This window comes from Neopelma chrysocephalum, unplaced genomic scaffold (genome assembly GCF_003984885.1).
Source record: "Neopelma chrysocephalum unplaced genomic scaffold, ASM398488v2 Primary Assembly neopelma1_97017, whole genome shotgun sequence".
Taxonomy (NCBI): Eukaryota; Metazoa; Chordata; class Aves; order Passeriformes; family Pipridae; genus Neopelma; species Neopelma chrysocephalum.
Genome location: NW_020925659.1, coordinates 3670228 through 3697558, shown reverse-complemented (window position 1 = coordinate 3697558; position 27331 = coordinate 3670228). Strand labels below are relative to the sequence as shown.

Below are 27331 nucleotides of genomic sequence, written 5' to 3'. Positions count from 1 at the left end.
TGTGACCTGAAGTTAGCTAATGCCACCAAAATATTAATGTTACAGACAGAGACTTAAAGGTGGGTTGAAGCATCAATAATAAGCCTTTACATCAATATTTTAGAAATTCTAAGTCAAATCCTAAACTGGGTAGATCAGTTGAACAGATGTAAAACAAATGAGTATATGGGTTTCTGAGATAGTCTCAGGTTATGCACAGCTGCTTTTGGTAGAGTTGTAGCCCTGTGGCACAGAGCAACTCAGTAATATGGAAACTTCTCAGCAATAGGGACCTATCTTACAACCGGATCTCTTGCTTCTACAGTACTTGTGTGTCAGAATAGGTGCTCTGGGACAGGTATTTGTGCTGCTGATTTTGATCCAAATTGGTCTCAAAGGCTGGCTACCTATCAAGCAAATGTGTATTGCCAGTGATGAACTGTAATTATCGTTAAGAAGGAATGAATGTCTGTGCTAGAGGTGTTGAAGGATCACTATTGGAAATAATAGCTTTTCATGGAGAACTAGCAGAGGCAATCAAAGAAGGTATTGTTTGTTGTCCGTTACTGTTGAGGGCTGGATTGAAATTTGCTACACAGCCAAACTTGTTTGGAGAGAACAAAGAACTTGTTTTTTGTGAATGGGGTGGTTTTCTTAGTAATTAGGGGAGGGAGAGAGTCATACTAACAGAAGCAGATGCTTTCTTGATTGGTAACATTGTGCATGTACATACTTTTGTTGAAAGTGGGTATGATTTATTTACATATGTAAGCCAGTTGCACATGCACAGACCTTACACATTACACCTTTCTTTAGCACATGGCCCACAAAACCTTTAAAAGGAACCAGTTCAGGAGCATGTTACAGAGGAAATGTGAGAAGAGTTGTAATTAGAGCAAAGGGCCACATTGGGAAGCTAAGTTATTTTCCTTCTACCTAATCTGAAGCTTTGGGGAAAAAAAACCATCTCAAGTAGTCATTCCTTTACACGCAGTGAGACCTCGTCCAGTATATGTTAAGTGTGAATTTTGAATCCCATCTGAATTTTTGAGAGTGGAAGACTCCTCTTCTACTTCATAGTTCTGGCAATAAATAGTATACTGTCCTGGACTACCAGTGTGCTTCTCCTCTTAGCATGATGCAATTTTGCAGGAAAAAGCCTGCTAAATTTCACTGAATCAAAAGGTGAAGTTTTACCTTCTGGGATGTAGACTGGGCAGTCAGCTGGGAGAGCTGTGTTGATTCTTGCTCTACAACCTCTTTCTATGTGATAGTCATGAAATAAAATGCGTAAACAATCTTGGTTATAGGTCTGGACCTATGAGGTGGAGACTGATGCTGCTTGAGATATTCATTTCTGTTCCTTGGATTAGAAAAAAATTGTCACTCTGCAGGAAGGCGTTTAAATCCCTATTCAAACTGTAGTGGAGGTATAGCTCATGGCTTCTTAAGTTCCTGAATATTCCCTACCTGGACAGAGTACTGCAATTTCTGTATGACTAGGGTACCATTTTTCTTTTCCCTGGGAAAAGAAAGCCTGGTGAGTGATGGTGATTGCTCTGTAGTCTGGGTCTCATGAGCCATACTCAGGAAATGCTTTGGTGCCTGAGGACTTGTAGGGGTCCACCAGTCCTGTAGTCGCAGCTTGTTCTTAGTGTTGGCTCAGATACTTTATGTAACCTGTGGATATAGTAGCCGGCTTTAAATACCTTTTGGGTTTTTGCGTGAGGTTGTTGTTTTGTTAACACTCTTGTTATTTTCTCTTAATTGCCTATTGAATGCCAGATGTACTTGGCTGCAGCATTTTTAGCCTTCTTGCTGGAGTTCTGCTGTAATCCAAGCTTTCCTTTCAGTCAATTGAGTTTAAGTAATAAATTGATGTGTGCACAAAATAGAAGTCTTATTGCACAGAACACTCCTGTAGAATTTACTTTTTATTTTGACAATGTAATCAAATTTTAAGATGAATTTGTGCATCTTTAATCAGACTTTTATCTTGCTAGCACATGCAGTATTGAGGTAGGTGTTTTTTCCAGGAGTTGTCTCTTACATACTGTACCTTCAATAATGACTTGTTCTTTATAATTTTTATGACTTTATAATTATGTTTATGACTATATAAAGAAGCGTTTTTACCTAAAGCCTGTTTTGCCTGTTATCTGGCAGCAACCGTGGCAAGTTGTTTGAATCCAGTAGTACCAAAATTACTAATTCCACTTATTTGAAGTTCTTAGGGAAGAGCCACAATTTTCAGATAAATGAAATCTCGTGATGGGGATTTCTGCCAGCAATTTGGAAAAGGTTGGCTGGCCAAGAACAGATTGTCCATTGGTTTGTTAATGGGACAGATAGCTAAGGCAAATGATGGGCACAGCCCCTGGCAGACAGCTTGTCTGCAGAGCTGTGTAGTCTTCTCATCCACTACAATCCCAAAAGCGGAGGTTTCAACAGTTTGCAGTTTATGGGACCACAGTGACCTTAGTGTTTAGCACAGTGCTGTATTTTATTGTGGGCTGCTTACTGTCAATTCTGCACTCCTAGCTATAACTTTTAGAGAGGTGTGTTAACAGACTTCTCTGTACAGGCTAGATGCTGTTTTTTACAAAGAAATGAGGAATGAATGAGCTGTTCCTGGAAACTGCACTGGAATCATTCACTGTGCCTATGAGGAAGGCAGATTGACCAGATGGCTTCTGAGGGATCTTTTCTAACCCAAATGAGTTTACTGTTTAAACTTAGATCTATAGCTTACTCTTGCAGCATTAAATGTTTGTATATTAAATCATAGTAGTATAGCTTTTAGACTGTGGGGGTTTTGGCACAAATACTGACACTGAAACTTCATGAGAAATTATCCTCAAAAGAGTGATGAAAACACACATAATGCTTTATAAACTAGTCTGTAGATCCACAGTTAGGAAACGTGAATAAGGCTAGAGGCTAGCAGAAGTTATGAAGCTAAGCAAGTGTCTGAAGGCTCAAAATGAGAGGCTTTAAATTTAACCTTAGATAGCTTATGAATTTATAAACTGTTTTCTACTTCTAGGAAATCAAACACCAAATATTTCTTTCTGGAGAAGATATACTTTTTTCTTTTAGTAAATGTGTATGCTTATCAGTGTTTTACATTGTCACCAATTGTATAGGAATCAGTAAGCCTTTTTAACATGTAGTGGGATGGACTAAATCACTCACATAGATAATCTTTTACAAATGACTACAGAAAAAGATGGACAGCCTTTTTTAGCATGCATAAGTCATACTTGTTACATTGAAAAAATATATCTACATTATATTTATATTAAATCTACATTACAGAATCACAGAATATGCTGAGTTGGAAGGGACCCATATGGATCATTATGTCCAACCCTTAACCCTGCACAGGACCATCTCCAAGAGTCACACCATGTGCCTGAGAGTATCATCCAAATGCCTCTTGACCTCTGTCAGTCTTGGTGCTGTGACCACTGCCCTGGGGAGCCTGTTCAGTGCCCAACCACCCTCTGAGGGAAGAACCTTTTTCTAATACCCAGCCTAAATCTTCCCTAACACAATTTCAGGCCATTTCCTCAGGTTCTGTCACTAGTCACCCCAGAGAAGAGATCAGTGCCTGCCCCTCCTCTTCCCCTCCCAAGGAAGTTGTAACTGCAATGAGGTCTCCCCTCAGTCTCTTCTTCTCCAGCTGAACAGACCAAGTGCCCTCAGCCGCTCCTCACACGGCTTCAAATCAAGGCCTTTCACCAGTAACGTTGCCTCCTTTGGACTCTCTAACAACTTCATATCTTTCTTATACTGTGATGCCCCAAACTGCACACAATATTTGAGATGACGCTGCCCCAGGTCAGAGCAGAGCAGGACAATCCCCTCCCTCGACCGGCTGGTGATGCTTTGCCTGATGCCCCCAGGACAGGGTTGGCCCTCCTGGCTGCCAGGGCACTGCTGACTCAGATTCAACTTGCCATCCACCAGGACTCCAGGGCCCTTTCCGTGCACTGCTTTCCAGCATCTCATTCCCCAGTCTGTAGATACATCTGGGATTGCCCCATCCCAGGTACAGAATCCAGCACTTCCCCTTGTTGAACTTCCCATGGTTGGTGATTGCCGAGTTCTCTCATTTGTCGAGGTCTCTCTGCAGGGCCTCCCTGCCTTTGAGGGAGTCAACAGCTCCTCCCAGTTTTGTATCATCTGCAAACTTGTTCAGTATCCCTTCCAGTCTTGCATCGAAGTCATTTATGAAGATGCTGAAGAGCACCTAAGATGGAGCCCTGTGGAATCCCACTAGTGACAGGTCACCAGTCTGATGTCACCCCATTCCCTATTACCCTCTGTGCCTGACCCATGAGCCAACTGCTCACCCACCACATGGTGTGTTTATCCAGCTGAGTGCTGGACATTTGGTCCAGAAGGATCCTGTGAGAGACAGTATTGAAAGCTTTACCAAAATCCAAGAAGATTACATCGACTGTCTTCCCTTGTTCTGCTGGGTGAGTTACCATTTCATAAAAGGAAATTGGGTTTGATAAGCAGGACTTTCCTCTCACGAAGCTGTGCTGGCTGTGACTGATGACTTTATTGTCTTTCTGGTGTTTTTCAATAATTTCCACAATAATCTTCTCCATAACTTTACCAGGCACTGAAGTGACTGCCTCTAATTTCCAGTGTCCTCCTTCTTGCCCTTCTTGAAAACTGGGACAATGTTCATCAGCTTCCAGTCAGCTGGGACCTCTCTGGATTCCCAAGACCACTCAAAAATCATTGAGAGAGGTTTTGCAATGATATCAGCCAGCTCTTTGAGGATTCTGGGATGAATCCCATCAGGCCTTATGGATTTGTAGGGATCCAGCTGGAGCAGCAGATCACTCACAATTTCAGGGTTGACTGGGAGTTGATAATTCTGGCAGTAAATGGTCCTCCAGCTCAGAGCACTGAGACCCTCTTCGTCCATCATCCATGGTGAAGGCAGAGGCAAAGAAAGCGTTAAACACCTCAACCTTATCTCTGTTGCTGTTTGTGAGGTGACCATCCTCATCCTGTAAAGGGCCAATGATATTTCTATACTGACTTTTGCCATTAATGTATTGGAAAAAACTCTTTTTATTGTCCCCCACATTTCTGGCACCTTCAACCCCAGTTGAGCTTTGGCTGCACGGATTTTCTCCCTACAGCAGCAAGGAGCATCTCTGAATTCTTCCCATGTCACTTGATCTTGCTTCCACTGGCTATACAACTTCCTTTTTTGCCTTAATTCCAAGAGAAAATCTCTGTTCAGCCAAGCCAGCCTTCTACCTCGCCTGCTTCACTTCCAACATTTGGGAATTGCTGCTCCTGTGCCCTTAGGAGGTGATGTTTGAAAAGTGACCAGCACTGATGGACCCTGGCACCTGCAAAAACATTTTCCCAGGGGACCTTACTTATTAATTCCCTGAGCTGAGGGAGTTAATGTCCAGACTTGAGGTTTTGCTGGCACTTTTGTTCCTGTCAGTGGAGATTTTAAATTCAATCACTTTGTGCTCGCTGTGGCCAAGAGGCCACCAATCTCCACTTGGCTCGCGAGATCCACTCTGTTGACAAGCAGCAGATCAAGGAGGGCATCTTTCTGAGTCGGCTCCATTAGGACCTGTTCCATAAAGTTGTCATCCAGGTTTTCTTAGAAATCTTCTGGCCCAGGTTGAACCAGCTGTGTGATGCTCCCAGTCAATTTCTGGCAAGTTGAAGTCCCCTGTACGGACAAGGACAGTTGACTTGGAAGTGTCCCTTAGTTCCTTAAAGAATAATTTGTTGCACCATCACAGACCCCTCTTCCACTGTTATCTTATATTTTGAATTTAATTTGTGAGTTTATTGACTTTTAGGGCATGTTTTTAGCACTTTCCTTAAGAGTGACTTATTTTTTTGGAGAGTAGTCATGTGTTATAAAAAGAACCACATGAACTTTCCTGTTAAATATGAGATTGATTAATTGCAAAACATTTCCTCAAAATTTCTGAATATTTGATTGTTTCTAGAACATGTGTTTATAATTGTCATCTCAGGCATCACTTTTTTTGGAAACAGAGAGACCAATATTCCGTTATGGATGGTGAAAAAAAGCTTGATTTCAATTACTTCAATGAGATCAGTCTCAGAAGTTCTACTTCCTCTCAACAGAATCTAACAAACTTTGGCTATTACAAGGAGTTCCATTTCATATTTTGTTTTAAATTATTTTGAATTGTATTAAAATTTAAATTTGTATTAAATTATTTAAAATGTCATTGCTAACTGCAGTATGTATATCAGACCACCACCTGGCCTGAACTGTTAGTGTGTAGCTAGTTTTTCTTTTTTCATATGTGTCATAGTAGTAACAGGGATTTTGTGGTGTTTTTGGAGAGGAAACTTAAAATTAACACCAGCAGTAACCTCCACCTTACCATAAATGTAACATGGTTTTGATTTGTAGATTTCTGTAGGTTTAGACATCTGTTTCCAGGGTTTCTTTTTGTTGTTTTACTTCAGCTGCTTATGGTGACAGCAGTACTGACTTTGAAGTCATGCCAGTAGGACTTCACTTTTCTGTTTCTAACAAACCTGTATCCTACATGTTGTTCTCCATCATTCATTTGAAATATTCTTTCATCTTTGCAAATCACCAGTTGTTCCATGTATTTTCCTAATGCTGAATTTGTGGCAAATCTGCATTTGTCATCTTGGATGCTAAAATATAATTACATCGAGATGTTTTCTCTATGATTTATGAAGATGGACAGACACCAATTCTGCAATGTCAGTGGGACTGTTTTTCTTTCAGACCCAACATGAGTTTAGTTTTCTCGCACAAACCAAACTAGGAGACACACATATTCTCCTATTAATATGTTAGGTAAAAAGAATGCAAAGAATGTTTCTGACTTTATTTGAACAGATGGATAAGATTCCTGTTTTCTTGGTGTGAACTAATATTTATACATAGTACAGACCTTTAATATGAGCCTTAGCATTGGCTGTGGCAAGTAAGTATATATTCAAGTTCATCGCTATTACATTCCACAGAGTTATAACATAATAGAGGGTAACAAATCCTAAAAAGTACCGTAGGGGTAGTTTGAAGGATGAGTTTCTCAAGCAATGTTTTGTTTTACAGACAAAAGAAAATCCAAGAATCAAAAAGTATCAGAAGGTGGAAGAGGAAAGCGATACTCTTACAAGTTACCTCAGGAGTACAATATAGAAACTGTTGTGGTGGCAGATCCAGCTATGGTTTCGTATCATGGAACAGATGCTGCCAGAAGATTTATTCTAACCATCTTAAACATGGTAGGAAATTTAAAATTAATTTTGATGTTTTGCCAGCAGTGCATGCACCATGGGCTGATTTTGTTGCTCCTTCTGATGATTCTGACTGAGCCCCTGTAAGGGATAGTCAACACATGACCATCAGCAGGCTGTCAGGACTTAGTCCATATGTTTTGCAGCATAAAACCATGGTGGTGCAGACTTGTCTGTGCTCTCTGATCATACATCTTCAGGGAAGCCTGAAAGTGAGAGAATAAGATTACTTTTTGGTTAGAAGTTCAAGGTGTTGTTGGAAAGGTTGTGGTATTGGATGGTTTCTGGTGATCTGTGCTTATTATGAAGACATGATGTTGTAGAAAAGGATTGTGTGGTCATTAGTGGCCTAAAGGAATGAAAGAGGAATGGACTTGGACAGTTACATTCCCTCCCAGCTTTATCTGAAGCTGTAGCGCACTCATTTGGTGCATAAAGCATTAAAAAAATAGCATCTGTAATGTACAAGGGGAGATTGTCCTAAAGAAGGAGCATAAGCTGAGCAATTAATATAAACTTCAGCTATTCTGAATGATAGGGAAAGTTAGAGAGTTAGATTTAGAGGTTGGCTCAGGCCACTTGAGCCCTGATCGTGGATTTAACTGAACAGAAATTTTCATGTGACCACTATTAAATGCACGTGTAAATATTTGGAGAAACAGATTACAGTTTGTGAAGTGGTCATGGCCACTGAGGGGGAAAGGTCTTTTTTTTGTGCTCCTGGAATGAACACTGGCTAAGCTCTCTTTTTTCCTTCAGAAAACCAACACAGTATATTAGCTTAATGTTGTGTTCAATTTTTGGAATATTAAAGTAGTCACAGTGGAATATGAGAATGTTTTGAGGTTCTACTATTTTTAGTATACAGTGTGTTGTGTGCAATACAAGCACATATTTTTATTTGCTGTTTTTTATCTTAGGTTTTTAACCTTTTCCAGCACAAGAGTCTTGGACTACAAGTAAACCTTCGAGTGACTAAGCTTGTCCTCCTTCATGAGACTCCGGTAAGTATTTATTACCTTTATCTTAGCCTGTTGAGGGTAATGCTACTTAACTTGTTGCTCCAAAGGCTTGCAATATTCACCAGCTTTAGTGGCCAGCAAATTTCCTCAGTTAGCTTTTGTGCATTACTCAGTGATTTTCACTGATGGGCAGCCCCAATGAAGATTAGGCTTCTCCTAATTGAGATTAGCTCGGTTGGTTGGAGCATGGTGCTCATAACACCAAGGTCATGGGTTTGATCCCCGTACAGACCATTCACTTGCGAGTCAGGCTCAGTGATTCTGTGACTCTCTAATTTATGCGCTGCATGTATTGAGACTGTTCTTGCAGTCAAAAGTCAATCAAAGTTTCCTTGTGGAAATCAGGTGGATCTTAACAAAATCTGCCTCTGCTCTGCCTTTTGTGCTTTTGTATGGCTCAATACAAAAATCATCCCCCTTAAACCAAATGGGCAGTAGAAGGAGTACCAATGTTCTTTGTTAGCTAAGCCCTAGACAAACAAAAGGTGACATGATAAAGCACTTCTTTTACCCTTTTCAGACATCATCACAAATATTGTTCTTTTTTTCTGAAGAAAGACAAGTCAGTTGATACCCTGACTGAGATTTTCCATCAACCTGTGGGTTTTATATCTTATTTCAGGACAATGTCAACTTGATTTCTTGTTTGGTTTCTTTTCTACGAAATCTTATGTAAATCCTTTCATACTTTACTTAGTTCATCAGAAAAAGGGATTCCCTTATCCATGGTTCTAATTTTAAAATATTGTATTTTTCCATTGAAGAAGTAAGTATTTCTTTCTTCAGTTCCTCTTGGCAGTTGAAGAAATCTCATTTAGTGATCAAATTCTGGATCTTCACACCTTTATTCTTTTCTTCACTGTGGATAATGAAAAATCAGAAAATAAATAAGACAAGAGTTCAGGTGAAGAGATGCATGTACACTTCTCAATGCACTGTCTCCATTTGTATCTTTGATATGAGAAAAAGGTAGTCTCTGATCCTGAAGTTTGAGTTGTTTTGCTGTGAATATATTATGTCATAAAAGGCAGAATATTTTTACTAACTCAAAGAAGCATCTGAATTCTATTTGCAGAATCATAATTTTAATAACATTATTTTTTTTTAATTTCCAGGCAGATATGTATATTGGACATCATGGGGAAAAAATGCTGGAAAGCTTTTGTAAATGGCAACATGAAGAATTTGGCAAGAAGAATGATATACACTTAGAAATGTCAACAAGCTGGGGAGAAGACATGTCTTCAATTGATGCAGCCATACTGATCACAAGGTAAAATAATAAAAGATGAGCATTAAAAATAGGCAAGAACCTAATATGAACGTAGATCAAAGGACTTGATAGATGACCAACACAGGAAATGTGCAACTTGAGGGATCTTTCCTGAACTCCAAGGTGGTGGTAAAGTGGTAGTTCAGAACAGTAGTTCAGGCAATAGTTACCAGATGGTAAACATCTGAAATGATGAATGGATTACTCTCCTATTTCTTCTCTGGCTATAGGGCTCAGGCTTTAGACATATAGCTAAGGTCGGATGCTTTCCTCCATGAGCCTTCATTTAAAAGAGGCAGCACACGCAGACCTGTAGACACTTTAATTCAAAACACATAACCATATTTAAACCATTCAGGGCTGGATCAGCATTAGGCACATTCCCTCTTATGGATCTAGAGCTAGTGTGTTTCACTGTGTGCTGAAGGCACCTTGTGTACACCATTAGTATGTGCTCTGCAGCCACAGGGCTATGATTCCAAATCTGCAGTTCCTTGTAACTCTGAAGTGTCAGGCATTTCACACACTGAGCAGGAAATAGGCCCCCAGCTCAGCTCTGTCTTTCCAAGCAGACACTGGCATGGTTTTGGCTGTAAGTGGTGCACAAGGGGGTGCATCAGGATGTTCAGACAGCGTACAGACACAATCAAAAGAAAAGGGCAGAATGATGGTTCAACCAGACTAGGGTTGGACTTAGTACAGTTTTGAGGTGGACCTTGGACTGGATAACCTACAGTGTTCCTTTCCAAAGAAAATTCCTGTGATTGGCTGTATCAGAATACCATTGTTCAGTTCCATGTTGGGTAGTGACGTGGTATAGTAAAACCTTGTGTAATATTTACCCTTATGTGTAGTCTTACACCACTTATTCAGGGCACTTTCACTAGGAACTATATGCCTCTTTTTTTTTTTTAATTAGTTACATTCCGACTACTCCAGTATCTAGAGTGTATTTCAATTTTCTGAGGCAGAAAAATGCTGCCCTAAATTTTCCTGGTTTTGAGACCCAGTCACATACTGGAAGCAGGAAATTAAGAAGTCCAAATTGTCTATGGTGACGGCCTTGTTGCTACTTTTGCTGTTCAATCCCTTATCTTTTCTTCGAAAAACCGCTGTGCCATCCTCCTCTATTTGATATGTATGTCTGTTCTATGGATTGTTGGGGCTTTGAGGGGGAGGATTAGTTTTGATACACATTTATACATTGGCTAAGCAGTAATCCTTTTCACCAGCTCTTCTCCGCTGCAGTAGAAGACGTGAGAAATAATGTTCTCTGCAACAAATTTTCGTTAGCTCATCAGTAATTTTCATCAGCTCATACTTGTAATGACAGACTAAAAATAATTTTTTCCGATTAAGATCTAAAATTGATTTTAGTAGTAGTGCCTGTGTTGATGGGGGAAAAGTCTAGATGGAGAAGGAAAGAAGTGAGGAGTAGAAAGGAGCAAACTTCAGCCAAGGCATGAAGGATGGCTGACTATCATACGTGGCAGTGGGTTAATAAGCATGGCTAAAGGGGGATACACGTTCTTACATCTAGTTGTACTTCTTGACTGTCCAAGGATAAAACAAGCAATTGCAACCTGCTTGTTTGCTAGAAATGTAGGGTTGTTGAGTGACCTCTTGCCTGTGCCCAGGCTCTGTTATTTGAGGCAGCTGAGGCAGTCAGCAGTATCTGCAATAGCAGCAGCAGTTTGAGGGAGTATCGAATATTTCAAGCCTGTATCTGCCACAAGAGTGAGCCTAGGGCTGCATTCTTCAGCTTGTGAGGTGTATCTCATAAGTGGTAACGTGCTATAAAATAAAGCATGTAAAACCTTTTTCCTCTCATTTTTTCATCTTCACCTTAATCAACCTCTGTGGGAAGAGGCAGAGGCGTTCTGAACAGATGCAAGCGAGGTGTTAGTTAAGTAGTCAAGAGGCAGCACTCTGGAGATGTCTTCAGCAGTCGGTGGATTTGGCCACACAGCTTTCTGAATTTAATGCAGCATTTCTGGGGGTCTTGGTGGATTACAAATTTACTATGAGCTGTCAACGTGCCCTTGTGGCCAGGAGGGCCAATGGTAGGGGTGCATTGGGATGAGTGTGGCCAGCAGGTTGAGGGAGGTGATCCTCCCCCTCTGCTTGGCTCTAGTGAGGCCACATCTGCAGTCCTGTGTCCTGTTCTGGGCTCTTCAGTACAAGAAAAACGTGGAGGTACTGGAGAGGGTCCAGCAGAGAGCCACAAAGCTGATTTGGGGTCTGGGGCATCTCTCTTATGAGGAGAGATTACGGGAGATGGGCCTATTTAGTCCTAAAGAAGACTGAGAGGGGATCTCATTAGTGCGTGTCTCAATATGCAGTTGTAATCTCAAAGGCAGTTGTAAAGAGGACAGTGCCAGACTCTTTTCAGCAGTGTCCTACGACAGGATGAGAAGCAATGGCCATATATTAAAACGCAAGAAGTTTCACCTCAATATGAGGAAGAATTTCTTCATGTTGAGGGTGGGAGAGCACTGGAACAGGTTGCCCAGGGAGGTCATGGAGTCCCCCTCTCTGGAGACATTCAAAAACCCTCCTGGGTTTATATATATGCCTGTGTGGCCTGCTCTAGGACACTGTGACTTTGCTGAGGGGTTGGACTAGATGATCTCCAGAGGTCCCTTCCAGCCCCAACAATTCTGTGATTCTGAATGGTAAAAAACCTTTTCAAAATGCTAATCCTGTGTTAAGATGTGCTTTTCTGAAGTGCTTTGTAAATAATGATATTCTGATTTCACAGAATCATAGAATGATTTGGTTGGAAGGGACCTTAAAGATTGTCTAGTTCCAAACCCCTGCTATGGGCAAGGACACTTGGCACTAGAGAAGGTTACTCAAAGCCCCATCCAACCTGGCCTTGAAAACTTTCAGGAATGAGGCATTTATATCTTCTCTGGGCAACCTGTTGCAGTGTCTCATAACTACAGTAAAGAATTTCTTCCCTATATCTAATATAAACCTAGCTTTTTTCTGTTTAAAGACATCCTTCCTTGTCCTGTCACTACATACCCTTGCAAAAAATCCCTCTCCAGCCTTCTTGTAGGCCCCCTTCAGGTACTGTAAGGCTTCAATAAGGTCGTCCCAGAGCCTTCCCTTCTCCAGGCTCACCAACCCCAGCTCAGCCTGTCTTCATTGGAGAAGTGCTTCAGCCCTTGGTCACCTTCATGGCCCTCCCCTGGACTTGCTCCTGCATCATCTACAGTTTTTTTTACCTGTAAGTTTAAATACAATTTTTTTAAAATTAAATCTCTGATTAGTGTTAAGGAAATTGAAGTGGAGAGCAGGGAAGTGATTGGTTAGATGTCAGACAGTAAGTCAGTGCTGGAGCCAGAAATTAAAGATCTGTTCTTCTGACATTTTTATTTTTTCAGTGGTATTATTCTCTAGCCTGTACTGCCTCCCACCTTAGAGCTGCTTTAGCTGCTAATAAATCATACTAGTGCGGTTTGCTGACTGTGGGAATGTTTTGCTAATCCAGGCTCCCTCTGCACATCATCAGGTTTATGATATAGCTAACCCCATGTGTGGCTCTACTTGTGTGTTTTGTTAATTCAGAATCTCATGCTGTTTTGCAAACACAGAACAAGCTCCTTTGTCACAAATCTGCTTTATTGAGAGAAATGATTTTGTTTAGACTGATGAACACAAACTGTGTTTTTTGAGTTAAAATGCGAAGTTTTGGTTATCCAGCACATTCTGTGGCAGACTTCCTAAAACTCACCACACCTCCTCATTTGTCTTGCATGATAATAGAACAGCAAGAGTGCATTTTAAAGCCTTTCCTGTGCTTTCACATGCCAGTTATGTGTAGTAACCAAAAGAGTTAGAAATTAAGTATTGAGTGTTCTACAGAGCTGATTTTTAATGCCTAAATACAAAGAGAGTAATTTGGATGTTATAGAGACTGTTACAGAACAGTCCATGAGCCGTCATAGCCTTTTCATGAAAAAGGTACTTTTCAAAACTTATTTTTGCATCTGTTTTGTGAAAAGGAAAGCAAGACCAACTTCTCCCCACAGCTTTCTCTGCTGCCTAGATAGTCTGTAGTGATACATGTGAATCTGCTACCAAGTTGTTCATTTCACTTTGTTTTGGTTTTAATTCAGCCTTTGAGTTTTTGTTTGGTTTCCCTTTAAGTTGGCTTATTTCAGTGAAGTAATGTATAAAATATGTAAATTTATAAATTAAGTAATGTATAAAATATGATGCCATAAAGTAAAGGGAAGGCCGAAAGAGTTTGTAGTGTATTTAGAAAAGATCCCTGTGGAGGTTAGATATAAAGAGAATGTGATAATTAAGACAGAAATTATTTTAAGGACTTTCTTTATAAAACAACCTGTTTTATCAGATAAGTTTTACTGTATTCACAGTTATAAATTAGCATTGTTACTTTAGAAATAGACATTTTCAGGAGCTACTTTTCTCTGAGGACAAAATACAGCATGTTGCATCAACATCCTCCTTGCCTTTTAAGTTACAGTGTGAATGCCCAGAGATAAGCCCCAGTTCTGATGGTCACTGAGAAGACATTACCAGTTGCTATCTGATAGGTTGCTTGACCTGAATGAGGTAACTGAAAGTAAGGCAGGAAAAGGCTCATCCCCATTTGTTCTGTGATGAAACTGAAGTTCTTATGTTGCATCTATTGCAAACAAGGTAATAAAAGCTTTGGAATGTATAAAAAAATGTGTATACAAGAGTGAGGCAAAATCTATCTTCACTTGAAAATCATGCATCATTTTGCTTTTCCAATGCATTCATCAGTCTATTGTGTCACAGTGGTTTTTAGAAAAATAAGTATGTATAAAAAGAATAATATATATAAAAAACCCCAAGTTCTTTATTCACCTTCTCAGAACTGATATTTTCACGTGTGCTTGTGACAGAAAGTAGGTCTCTGATTTTCTCAGTATTCATCAGCTAGACGGTGATATTCCATGTTCATCATGTTCTCTGTGTACATCAGCCATTCATTCATACTGACCTTCAGCATCTGAAATCTCTTTGCTGTGCGTGACACATAATTGAAACAGTGCTGTGGGACATTGTCACTCTAAGAAAGTGCCTCATTCTATAAAAGTAGAGAATGGCATAAACAGTACCTAGATTTGATAAATACTGTTTAATTTCTAATAATTCCCACCCTCCAGAACTGTCCTCAAATCTTGGTCAAGAATTTTTTAAGCATTGCTATTACCTTCCAATGCACATAAGAAAAAGTACAGTTCTTTTTTTCTCTTTGCTTTTTACTACCTTTCTGAACCAAAAATACCTCCTCAAGAAAGTTCAGAGGAAGAAGACAGTGAATGATCCCTGCATGAATAAAACTGACATCACAGGGTCACCCCAAAAGGCTGCAGTGTTTGGCAGTTCCAAATTGCTGAAATGTATTGGGATAGAGATTTTGGTTGTTAAGCTGCTATTGCTGTTAAATTCCTACTGAATTTCAGCTCTGGAAAAGTGGGTTCTTGCAAATGAGAATGGTGAGAGATGAGATTATTCTTAATTTTGTCTTCATTAGTGTAATTTCTGTGCTGCCAAATCTCTTGATGTTTTTGTACAGTGTTCACTGGTTTCATTTTTTTTCTTTACACCACCAGCAGACATCAAGGAAGTTCATGAGAATCTCACGTGGCCTTACTATTAATTATTTTGTAATAGGGTTGTAGATACAGAAGGAAGCAGGGAAATGTTAAAAAAGTTTGGTTTAGAATATAAAGATTTTTAGAATAAAAAAAATTTTTTTTTTTAGAAAAGCCTCTATCTCCTGTACTTGTCACTTAAATTTTAAGACATGTATTTTTATCTCGTGTATTTTAAAAATCACACTACTTTTAAGTCATCACATGCTGTTTTGGTTTTTTCTTTTCTACGTTCAAGGTCTTTGAGCCTGTGAAGTGGTAATGCTTGTAGTAATACATCTGGGGGAAAACTTCATGAACTTACTTGTTTCTGTCAGCTTATTCTTTCAAGCTTTGGTAATTAGGCTACGTATGTTCCATTCACTAGTACAGATCTGTTCCGTAGGATTACAGGGGCCTAAACTGAATTTAATATCTCTGATTATCTAGTGCAAGACTAACATAAAATTTAGACAGTTATTTTTACATTTTAAATTGTCTGGTGAATAAGAAAACTAGGCGGTCTTGCAACAAAGATTTAAAAGAAAGGAATATTAACTGTGTTCTGCAGCAGATTATTGGCAGGGTTATTTACTTTCAGAATGGACAGTCGGTCTTATTTCTAATTTTTATTGCTTCAGTTTTCATCCATGGCTCTCTTTGTACCCTTTGCTGCTGTTCAAAAGCTCCTCTCTGTGGAAATACTTGTAGGCTGTGCTCAAACCACAACTCTTATTTCTTTTAGAGTATTTTATAGAGATTACTCCATGTAATTATTATCTCAGCTCTTTTCAGACCTTTTCCTCTTTACAAAGTTATTTTTTCAAGCATAAGCACCAAAACTGGTCACAGTATTATGGGAACAGTTGTAGTGGTGCTGTTCCTATATTTTCCTGAATCTTCATCCAAAGATGCTGGCAGTAGAAGTACTGCCTATTTGCAAATTCCCTTTTTTGTGTGTGTATTTTTTCTTTGTTTGTTTGGATTTTTGTTTGGTTTTTTTATTATTGTTGTCACATTGTTGTTGTGTCTTATCAAGTCTAAGGGTCCATTTTTGGCTACACTAAAAGAAAATTTATTCAGATGAGTCATCTTTAAAATTTGCTTTGTCTCAATTCTATCAGAACTAATTTAATTTTTAAACTTCACCAGTAATGTTCTCTTATTTTCTTCTACTTCATTGTTTAATGCTAATGCTGAGTCTAGATTCTTTTGGACTCCACTCAAAAATATCTTCCCTGGCTTCCTAACTATTCCATATCTATTTTGATATGTTAATTGCACCTTCAGTTCAGTTATTCACTTGCCACATTTCTGAATTGTTGTTTTTCACTTTGACTGAAATGTGAACTTTAGAAGACCTATTTATATTATCCTTTTCAATCTCAGTTCAACTTTACAGAGCCTAAGTGATTTGTTAGCTATTTTAAATATTTAAATATAGTATTTCCTTTTTTGCTAAAATACACTGACCAATTCATACTGGTGCATTTACCCTCAAAATAATAAACAGTTTCTGAAATAGCATTTCTGCTAGTAACATAGTCCATTTATTTAAATTCTCAGCTAAATAGTAAATATGTAATTTTTCTTGTGGTTCATTAACAATGAAATAGTTTTAAATTTAATTATTTTCATTAAATGTGCATCTATTAGTTAGTACATATGTGCTTGCTTTATATATAAGGATAATTTCAGAATGTCCTATTATGTGAAGAGACAAGAACTTCTTCAGCGTTGTCATTAATCACTTAGCACGATGCAAATGAAGGCATTTGCAATTTGAGGATAATGTCATTTGCCACAAGGGTGACTAATTGCAACCATTCTTTATAAAAGTCTTATGATTTGAGAAAACTTGTTACTTGGGCGATAAGCCCCAAATATGCCTTTTAATGTTGTAAGTCCAGCATTGATAACAGCAAGACTTAGACTGCAGTTTCAAGCCTATGCTACATTTCTCAAAATTACAAACATTAGAGAAATTGTGAAATTAGGAGTAGAGTGAAGCCAGAAGGAAGATTTGGTAGATGGCTAAAATCGATTTGCTGTCCTCTTCTGTTTCTTCTTTACTCCAATCTAGCATATGGAAGGAAATTATGTACCAACTTCGACAAGACCTTTTGACTATTTTGACTTGCCTAAAACAAGTATTAAATTTGTCTAAAATGACAAGTTGCTGCAAATTATTCATAAAGAAAAGACTGGATTTTTCTTTAGTCTTCTGCTGTTCTTGATGTCTTCTGTTGTACATCCCACCTACACATCAGGATTTATTTAAACAACGAGAATGTACAGAGATACTTTATATTTAGAAATTAGTTAACCTTTGTTTGCTGTGAAGGTCTTTCGTAGTGCTATATGTAGTCAATTGAAATGTACCAACTAAATATAATTTTCTGAAACAATGGCTAAGTGGTTACCAAGCCTTGCTTAGAATTCTCATTCAAGTGCAGAATTCAGTCTCAAGTCTCATGAAGGCTCCTCTTTTCCCTTGGTCAAATAAGGACCTGTTTTGTCTTCAGTGTCTGTGTAGAGTCACCTCTTAGAATAATGAACATGGTGTGCTGGGTGCTGGATAGAGGGGGACCTCAGTGTGCTTTAACCAGTTTCTTGCTTTCAGTGATAGACTCAGTTACTAACTTGTGCCACAAAAAGCTTCTATATGCACTAATGGTAATGCCAATATCTTTGTTCTCTTTTACTAAGAGAAAGGACGAGAACAACGAAGCCAAATTGTCTGAGGACTTCACAGGGTGCTTCACTACTTGATTTTGTACCTCCTCCTACTTGGAAGAGTCTGTATCCTCTATTTTGTATAGCTTCAGTATGCCAATTTCATTTATATATATAAAGTGTAGAGTTGTGCACATATATATATATATTATTTTATGTATACATACAGGAACATAGTTATGATGGAATATGTAACTTACCATGTGGGAATTAGAGAGCAGATTTTCTGGGAGTCACTGGTAGGTTTAGCTAGAACTGTAAATCTTTACTAAGGAGGGTAGTCTCAAATTTATATAATGCATTCATTTTCTTGGAAATTAAAGGAGGTATTACATTCTTTCGATGTAAATCAGGAACTAAGAATGGTTTACTGTATTTCCCTCTTGCCAAATCATAGCAGTACCATTTCCCCCAAGTCCCATAATGAAACCCTGGATGCATAGCATAACCATAGTCAGATTCAGCCAAGAAGGAAAAACAAAACAAAAACAGCTCAGTAAGTATACGAGAACAAAGCTATTACATAAGCAGAAACCTCTTGGATATTGGCAGTTTTGAAATGTCAGATGGTATTATTTTACACTTGAAGGTATGCTCTATTTTTTTGTTTATTTGTTTTTTTACTTATTATTACATCAGTTAATATTTATGGCGGTTGGCTGGGTGTGTGTCGAAGGCAATCTATTGTCTTTACACATGTTCTCTTGCTTCACCAGAAGTCCCATATTTCTAATTGTTCTGTCATGTTGCTTAGCAAGACAATAAGTCCCTTGTGTCACATAGCAAAAAACAAAGAATTGTGTTACAACCCCGTGCATTAATTTCATCAATTTCTTTCAGGTTTGAAAAAAATAACTTTCTTCTGTATCTGATTATAGTTTCTTGTTCACCACCTTTTGCTCAAATTCCAGGACTTCTTTGAGTTTATTCCCAGAGCTACTTTATCAGTTTTACTCACAACTTTATCAGTTTACAGCACTGCTGTTTTTCTTCTCTACTCTGTAATTATCTGGCAGTGATGACTGGTTAATCAAAAGCTATATAACCTCATGTATCTATCTGTGTAGCCTTTAACAAGTGTCAGAACTTTGCCAACCTCTTGAGACTGCTTTTGGGTCTAAATCACTCTGTAGGAATAGTTTCTGGGAAACAAACAGCTTTTGGAGTAGTTAAATTCATAAAAATTATAAATATCAGTATCTTATATATCAAGAACCAAAGAATTTTGCAAAACGGGTGTTTCTCTATGTGTGTATCTTTATCATTATCAATCTGTGTGTGTATTTAGGTACCTCCATATACAGAATGTAAAAATTAGATTTCTCTGATCCATATGGTCTCTTTCTAAAAACAGAGACCATTACTCTGTGGCACAGCTAAACACAGAACTTATTTATTTGTGGGTTTGCTAAACATGTTGTTACTTCCTCATTGGTTCCCTCCCAACCTCTCCAGTTCATGCATACTTCAGCAGCCCTTTTTTTACTTAAAATAATAAATTAACATGATTTCCAAATACTCCAGTAAAAAAGCAGCTTTCCCTTTGCTCTTCTGGTAACTTTGTTGTGTCCCTGAGAACAAGTGAAATGGGTGTGAAGCTGAAATGAATCCCAAGCATGGGTGTTGTTTAACACAGAGTTGAAGTATTTATTCTACTTTATGCAGCAGAGCAGTCTTATTTATAGAGCTATGACTGGAGTGAAATATGTGTCAGAGATAAGGTAGTCTTCTCCCTGTGAATTAATTTATAACTCTTTCACTGTTGTAATGGGATGTTCTAGCAGAATTGCTTCTCCAGAATGTATTCCTATTAGTGATTTTGACCACTGACCTGCTAGCACAAAAGCTCTCTGACTCTATCAGTGGTCTAAATGCTGAATTACAGTGCTGCATTTGAATCTGGTGTTAAACACTGAAAATATTTTCATTTCAAATGAAAAAAATTTTAGACTTGTTACTTTTCAAGATGCTTACAGAAAAAGAAAAAAAACCCAAACAAAATCAGCAAAACAACAAAACACAGAAATTAGGTACAATGCAATTTGAATGTACAGTACCTGTTTTGTCACCTGACTCCTCTTTAATTTGTTCTGAAAATAAACTGGAGTTTCAGTGCTTGTGTAATCCTTGGCTTTGCTTCCCCCTGCTCTTTGTTGAGATAATGGTGTTCTGTATTTATTAATTGAGCTGTACAAAATGTTTGTAAATAGGTCACGCAGTTGTTACCCTCTGACAGCTTGACTTGCTTAACTTTTTTCCTTTCCCCCCCAATTCTAGGAAGGATTTCTGTGTACATAAAGATGAACCCTGTGATACTGTTGGTAAGTAAATAAATGTAAAAGACTGTATATAAACTACTTAATAAAGTACGTGTTATGTAAATACAAGTGTGAAGCTAAAAGGTGACAGCAGAATTGGTGATGGAAAGCAGTAACTAGATAAAATGCAAAATACATCTTAAATGCTAATAATACTGTCAGATTTATGTATGCTTCTAGCAAAATACTGACTTTAAGTACAATATTCTCATCTCTTTCATAGAAAAAACTTCTAAAACTATTTTCTTTTTAATCTCACTGACTAACTAATACAAAATTGTTTTACTGTTCTGAAGCTAAAAAATTGTGTTTATGATTTTATTTTTTTTTTGTGCCGTGGATTTATCTTTGGTGAGAATATGTTTACAATGTATAAAAGAAATTTCCAGTGTAATATAGTAGAGTGATACAGAGTTTATGAACTATGTAACTTCAGAAGAATACAGGATGTGAGCTATTGTGAAAGGCATCTTCTGACATCTTCAATTAAACTGAGCGCTAGCTGAACTGAGTTTTTCTATCAACAGTCGTTGATATAGTTCACACACTTTTGGGAAGACAGCTTTTCAGTGTAGAGGTCTGGTGGAAAAGGTAGCAAAAAGTAGCAGTTGTTCTGTTCAGTTTGAATTCTGGGTGAAAACATGCCATGACCCTAAATGAAGGATGTCATGGCATGTTTTTACCCTAGAATTTCAAATGGCTAAGAGAAGTCTTACCAGTTCTATATGTGAATACAAGGATTCAGAACCTATTTTTTTTTTCAGAATTAGGATGATAGTAATGGACTATTAACTATTGTCCTGCTTATGCTCCCTCATGGGTAGAGGAGAAGTAGATTTTTCTTTTCTTGTTTCATTTCAGTTGCAAAAGTTTGAGGAGAATTCTTATGTCAACTGTATTACCTCACTACTTGATAGTCTTTTTTTCTTTTGCTGCTGTATCCCAAGTGTATGTGAGTGTGCCTGTGGGATGGATATCAATTAAAACCTTCTAAATGAAGGATGGAATGTGTTTCACAGAAGTTAATGATTAAGAATTCATCGTGTTCTTTCACATTGGTCTTAAGTGAATTTTGTATGAGTATCTGATGCTCAGAAGCATTTATTTTTGACCTATTAGTGGGAATATGTTTCCTTCCAGCTGAAAGAGGAAGCAATGTGACAAGAAGTCTTCAGCATTTTATATTGATCTAAACTGAAGATTAAGTCTGGAGTACTCCCAGTATATCTAAATCAGGATAGGCTGCTGTCTGGATTTCACAGATGAAGTGAATGTAGTCAAGGATCTGAATGTTTCCTCTTTGGTTGAACCTTGCAGGTAATAGAGGGACTATTTATCTCTGAATTTGTCCATGGAATTTTAAATGGGATAAGATTAAACTGACTCAAGTTTTGGTCATTCACATTTCTGTGATGAAGAAGCTTGAACAAAACTTGAAAATGAGGCAGTGCATTGATTGTAAGTGCACAGGAAGTAAAGCGTTTGCAGTCTTAATATATTGATTTAAAAAAAATGAAATAGAGACCTTGGCTGTCTGATCTGGCACTTTGTGGAATGGCTGTCGTGGACTTTCCCACTCTCCGTATTGTTGTTGAGAGGTTTCTTCAGGAATTGAAATACAGTTTATATATGTGGTTTCCATGTAGGTACAATTGTGCAGCAAATCTAAGGTTATTCTTTTCCTGATGTTTCATTGTTTATTATGTGAATTCAATCATTAGTTTCATTAGAATACAGCACCTTCCCATAAATTCAGTGAGTAATTTCTTCCATGCCCATTTACAGTACTGTGAGTCCATGCTCACTGTTAAGAAGAAAATTTTCTGAGGCTCTTGTCCACCACCATTCATGATATATATTCTTGTATCATGAATATATTATTATTGATGTATCAATATTTTTTAGGATAGCAGGCCTATAATGCCAAATTGTTGAAAGTACATGTAGATAGAAGGTGATTTCATTTTGGTATCTTTTCTTGATTTTCCTAGGAAAACCAAAAGGCTGATTGGAGATTAGATCATGAGTGAAAGTTTGTTGAAAGGAAATGAAGGGCAATTGGATCTTACTATAGATTTCATGCACCAAGTTTATAGGCAGAAGGAGACAGTGCATTCCAGGGATGTATAACATTCTGTAAATTACAGAATTTGCCAAAGACAGTAAATGAGAAGTGCTAATGCACTTTACAACTCCCAGATGTCCAGAGCTTGCCTCACCTTCTCCCCAATAAAACCCAGAAGAATGCACCACCATACAGACTTTTGTCTACCATAAAGAGTGGAATAAAGCAATGGTCTGTGAAATATTGATATAACTGTACATGTATGTGAGGCAGTCGAGATGATCTTAAGCAATTTACACAATCCAGAAATGGAAGTCATGTGAAGGGGGCATGTACGGGACAGACCTTGTTATTGGAAAGGGTTGTCGTGTTGGATAATAGTTCTCCCTGGTGCTGGACACTAAGCAGACAAATACTGGATTTCTTGTTTAGTCATTAAATGCCTAGACTCACAGTTTTCAGATTGGACATGAGTATCCACTTAAGCCAGATACAGTAAGTACCAGTATTCTGTTATACAGACAAAGTTTTCATGATTTAGGTGGCAAATGATACATTTTTTGTGCTTCCAGTCTTCTTCTAAACAAAATACAGAGCTTATGCACTCTTCAATTAGTAGTTTTTCATTGTCTCTTAAAATAACAGTGATTTATATTAAGATTTAATCGTTTAAAGGTATAATTAACCTGAGAACTCTGTTAACCAGAAAAAACGTTTGCTCCAAATCAAAACCATATGTGAAACCTGCCTAGAAATATACTGAAATATATTTCATTAATGATATTGAACAAAATATGTGGTAATAATCTAAATATTCCTTCACAAAAACATTTAAGGTGGACAAATACAAGATTTTTTTTTCCCATAATGATAGAAAACATGATTTGGATTGATTGTCAGAATTTTAAATTCTTAATCAGGAAAAAAAATCTGTCTATCTTGGTGTTCAAGCACAAAAATTGTGTATCATGGAGAAGCAAAGGCTTTGGTGAGACCTCATGTTGACCTTCCAGTAGTTAAAGGAGGGAGAGGGACTTTTTATGCAGGCAGATAGTGGCAGGACAATTCTAAAACATATTAATACTACATATTTTATAGTTCTGCAAAGTAGTTAGAAAGACAAGAATTAATTCAGGAATTTTATTTGATTCCCCAAAGTGTGTTGAAGTTTAGAAAGGAGAATGTATTTATTTTATGCCTTTCAATATTAAGTATTGTACTATTGCTAGAAATGTTTGAAAATCTCTGCTGTAGGCAGGGGAGTTGTGAGGCTGCTTTCTTACTTCATAACATAAATCCAGAGTAACTCAAATTAATGCCATACTTGTCTAATCCCACTTTTCTGTAAAACATTAAGCTAGACTCTCATGTGGTATCAGTCAGCCCAGGTCAACTGATTTCAGCTAGGCTATTCTGATTTCAGCATTGTCAATTGTTGCAGCCCCTGTCAAATTCTTCCTGGGTGGAGAACCACAAAGCAATTGTTTTAGGCTCAAAACTGACCAAACCCAAGTGTTCTTGAGCTTCCTCTGTTTGACTGGCTGCAGCACTCTTTTTTTTATTTACTTTATTCTGTTTTCCCTCCTGTTCTGCTCATGTGTATTCTCACTGTCTCCTATTCTGCACAGAACTGAGATCCTGTTTCTCCACCACTGATTCTTGCAGTTCTTCTGTAGCTTAAACAGAGGTTTCAAATATTGCTTTACAGTACAATTGTTAGGGATATAGTATGATTGGAACAGATGACTTTTCTGAGGGTAGAAGAATATGAAGATGTTTATATATGACTTAAATTTAGTTTACGTAGTGAAAAATTAGATTTGTAATTGTCTAAGATTCTTTTCCTCCACAAGACAACTGACTTTTAGTATCATGGCATGTTTCTCCTCCAAACAGACTTTGTTAGCTTAGTCAGAGGGAGCTATCTTTTGAATTTGTGGTGATTTGTGTTGTTCTTTTTCCTGTGCCAATGACAGGTAAAATTATGAGTGTAGGTGTCCCAGTGAATTTCTGAAAAATCTAATAAATAATTCAATTACCAATTTTCAGAAAATTAAGTCCATAGTAACAGAACAAAAATTAAACTGTGGGATTGCCCATGCTCTGTTGTTCTTGTGTGTGAATCTTCTGGTATTTTCATATTTTAGTAACTGAGATGAGCAGTGATTCATAGGGCAACTTGTTGGCTGGGTATTGCACAAACCTTAGCACCAGCAGATGGAAATAAACAGATATTTTGTCAAGAATTAGGCTAACAAGTAAACACATGAAGACTATTTCTGGAAGCAAGTGTATGCATATTTGAATTTCTTTTCCTCTTGTTTGCATTTCCACTTCAGCAATTAAGATTTTGAGTTTCTGAGACATGTTTCTTTTGGGTTTACTGCTAGCTAATGTCTTTTGTGGAAACACTGCAATAGAGTTCTTGGTGTGCAGTGTTACAGGCATGGGCAGATTGTTGGCATCACAGCACTTGCCTTGTGTTGGAACCTTGTTAATCTGCAGAAACTGAGGTAGTGATTTTTCTAAGAGAGGCAGTGACATTTTTGGAACTGCCCTGCTTTGAGGCTGCTCACTACCTTGGTTTAGCATCCCTCTGCCTCCTTTTCCAGTCCTTCCTTGTGCCAGCAAAATGGCTCAGCAAGTCTTAGCACAAACATGCAGTTGTCTTTAGTGAAAATTGCGATTGTTTACTTAACTAACTGTAAAATTTTGTTTGTGGCTTCCATGCAGCTCCCTGTTTGTATCACAGCTGTAGGTTGGATTGAAAGATAGATTCTAGCAGTAATGCTTGAGAGGTTCTGGAAGTGTTCAGGGATGCTTAGGATTGCTCATCTCAAAATGGTTTTCAAAAGGTGTGGCAATGAGTATAATTGCTGCAGTTGGAAATACTGGCAGGCTGAATGCCCAGCACTAAATCAATGAATTAGCAAGTGAGAGAATCAAGAAGGGAACGCAGCATGTTCTTCTTCTCCATTCAGCCTATTACATTGTCTGCATTTCTAGTGCCTATGACATGGCTTTTAAAAAATCTGAAGTGTTGTTGTGCTGTCATATTGCTGTGAGTTGTAAAGCTACAGGTAAATTCATCCTCAAAGAACATGTAGAAGTTGAAAATAATTTGCAGACAAAAAAAACCCCTTCTACTATTTTAAAGCTGTTGCTTTAGTAATGCTATCCTATAGTGAGTATAATGCAGTTCCTGCTGGCAGTTGTTTTTTTCCAAAGTGTTTGTTGAAGATAGACCATTCCAGATATCAGAATATCAGACACTAAGCACCTGAATCCTTGTATTATACCTTGTACTACACTGTATGATTCTTCAGGTAATATTTCTCTCATCCCTGGTCAATATCTGCAGGTGTACAACATGTGCTCTATAAAAAATTGTGACCATGGTTAATGTTTTGAAAGATTTATGATAGCCAGTAAAATGTCCTAGTAACACTGATTGCAACAAAATGGAAAACAAAAAATAGTGGTTCCAGATTCAGTTACCATAAGTCTTTTACTGCACTCAGTAAAAAAAGATGCCTCTGTCAAAGGAAGGTCACGAACTTTCCCAGCATATCTGAATTGAGTTCCATTTGACCTAATATGTTAGACTTATGAGTCATTTTGAAGGTAGCTTTTGCCTTAAATAGTGACCTAGGCTGATTTTTTCATTACTGTCTTCTTACTGCAGCAGGGAGAGGCTGCTTTTTTATAAATACATCTTCTACTGACACACCTGTATTGTTCTGTACAAACATACTCATACTCTTAGTCCTGGTAAAAATTACCAAGTAGTAGAATGTTTTGGTTATAGTAAGTGGAGCTTTATGAAAGACAAGGTTTTCAGTGCTTCACTGATCTCAGAGGAGTGCAGGTGCAATGTTCTAATTGTGGTCTCTTGGAGAGAAAGTAATTAAATGCTATCTTCAGGCAATATTTTGTATCTTATTTGTTGCAAATGGGGACCATGTCAAGATTTTCATAAATCAGAATATGCTTTGGTGTGAGATCTCTGTATACTTCCAAGCCTAGTCAGCAAGAAAGGAGACCTAGTCAGCAAGAAAGGAACAGGGAGTGGCTAGCATTCCCTAATCCGGGAACCGACAAGCTTTAAGGATTCAGTAAATGAAGGTGTTGATGTGTGTCCATGTATACCTTGCTAACTTGGCAAAATGCTCACGGTCCACGTGTCCTGTAGCTGAACTATGTTCATTATAACACCTAAACTCACGCCTAGAGGTCAAAAAGAGCCCTGGCCAGGTGAAGACCCTTCCCCCGACATGCGGAGAAGTTTAGCCAGGGTTACATAACTCTCATGGAAATTTACTATCCAATTGTACCAGAGGGGCTGCACTTGGGAAGGCACAGACTCTGAATTGCTGTGTGTGAATAATGGCAGTGGTTGTGCTTGATTTGTGCAGTACCGAGTGCCCAGGCTTGCACAGCTCTGAAATAAATAAACAGGGTCTCTCTCAAGTGTGTAATTATTGACTTGTTGCACGCTGGGTAAAAAAATCCAATTTTGGGGCAAATTATGATACCCAAAAGAGCAGGATTCCCTTAAAAAAAATACTGTTATTTTTAAAACCGCATGCTGTATCACTTGGTCCTGTATTTTTAGATATCATTTTTAGTTAAAACAGCAACTATAAGAACATGTATTTTCATCTAAACTGTTTTCTAGAGAGGATTTTCCAATAAAATACTGAAGTTGCAATTTCTAAACAGAATTCCCTTAAAAACTCTTGTCAGATTGTTTGGGGAGGTTGGTACAGATACAGTATATGAAAAGAATCTAAACTTAGTAAAGCTAGTGTTACATATACAGAACCAATAGCAGAAAATTAAGGCACCATCAGGTCTTTGTACTGTTGCAAAAGATCTAAATGATGACTGGTAAGGAATCAGACAAACATCTACATAATAAAGACCACAAACCAAAATGAAGTGAAAGAACACATCTTTCATCCAACTTAGGAAAATGCCAAAGA

The 27331-nt window shown here is 38.0% G+C and overlaps 1 protein-coding gene across 1 annotated transcript in view; it reads left to right on the top strand.

Moving 5' to 3' along the window:
• ADAMTS19 (ADAM metallopeptidase with thrombospondin type 1 motif 19) overlaps positions 1-27331 on the top strand; it is a 138070-nt gene that overhangs the window by 26269 nt on the left and 84470 nt on the right. The window contains exons 4-7 of the mRNA XM_027671014.1: positions 7106-7278; positions 8211-8294; positions 9428-9585; positions 20241-20284. Of these exons, the coding sequence (XP_027526815.1) occupies positions 7106-7278; positions 8211-8294; positions 9428-9585; positions 20241-20284 (459 nt within the window). The remainder of the gene's footprint in view (positions 1-7105; positions 7279-8210; positions 8295-9427; positions 9586-20240; positions 20285-27331) is intronic.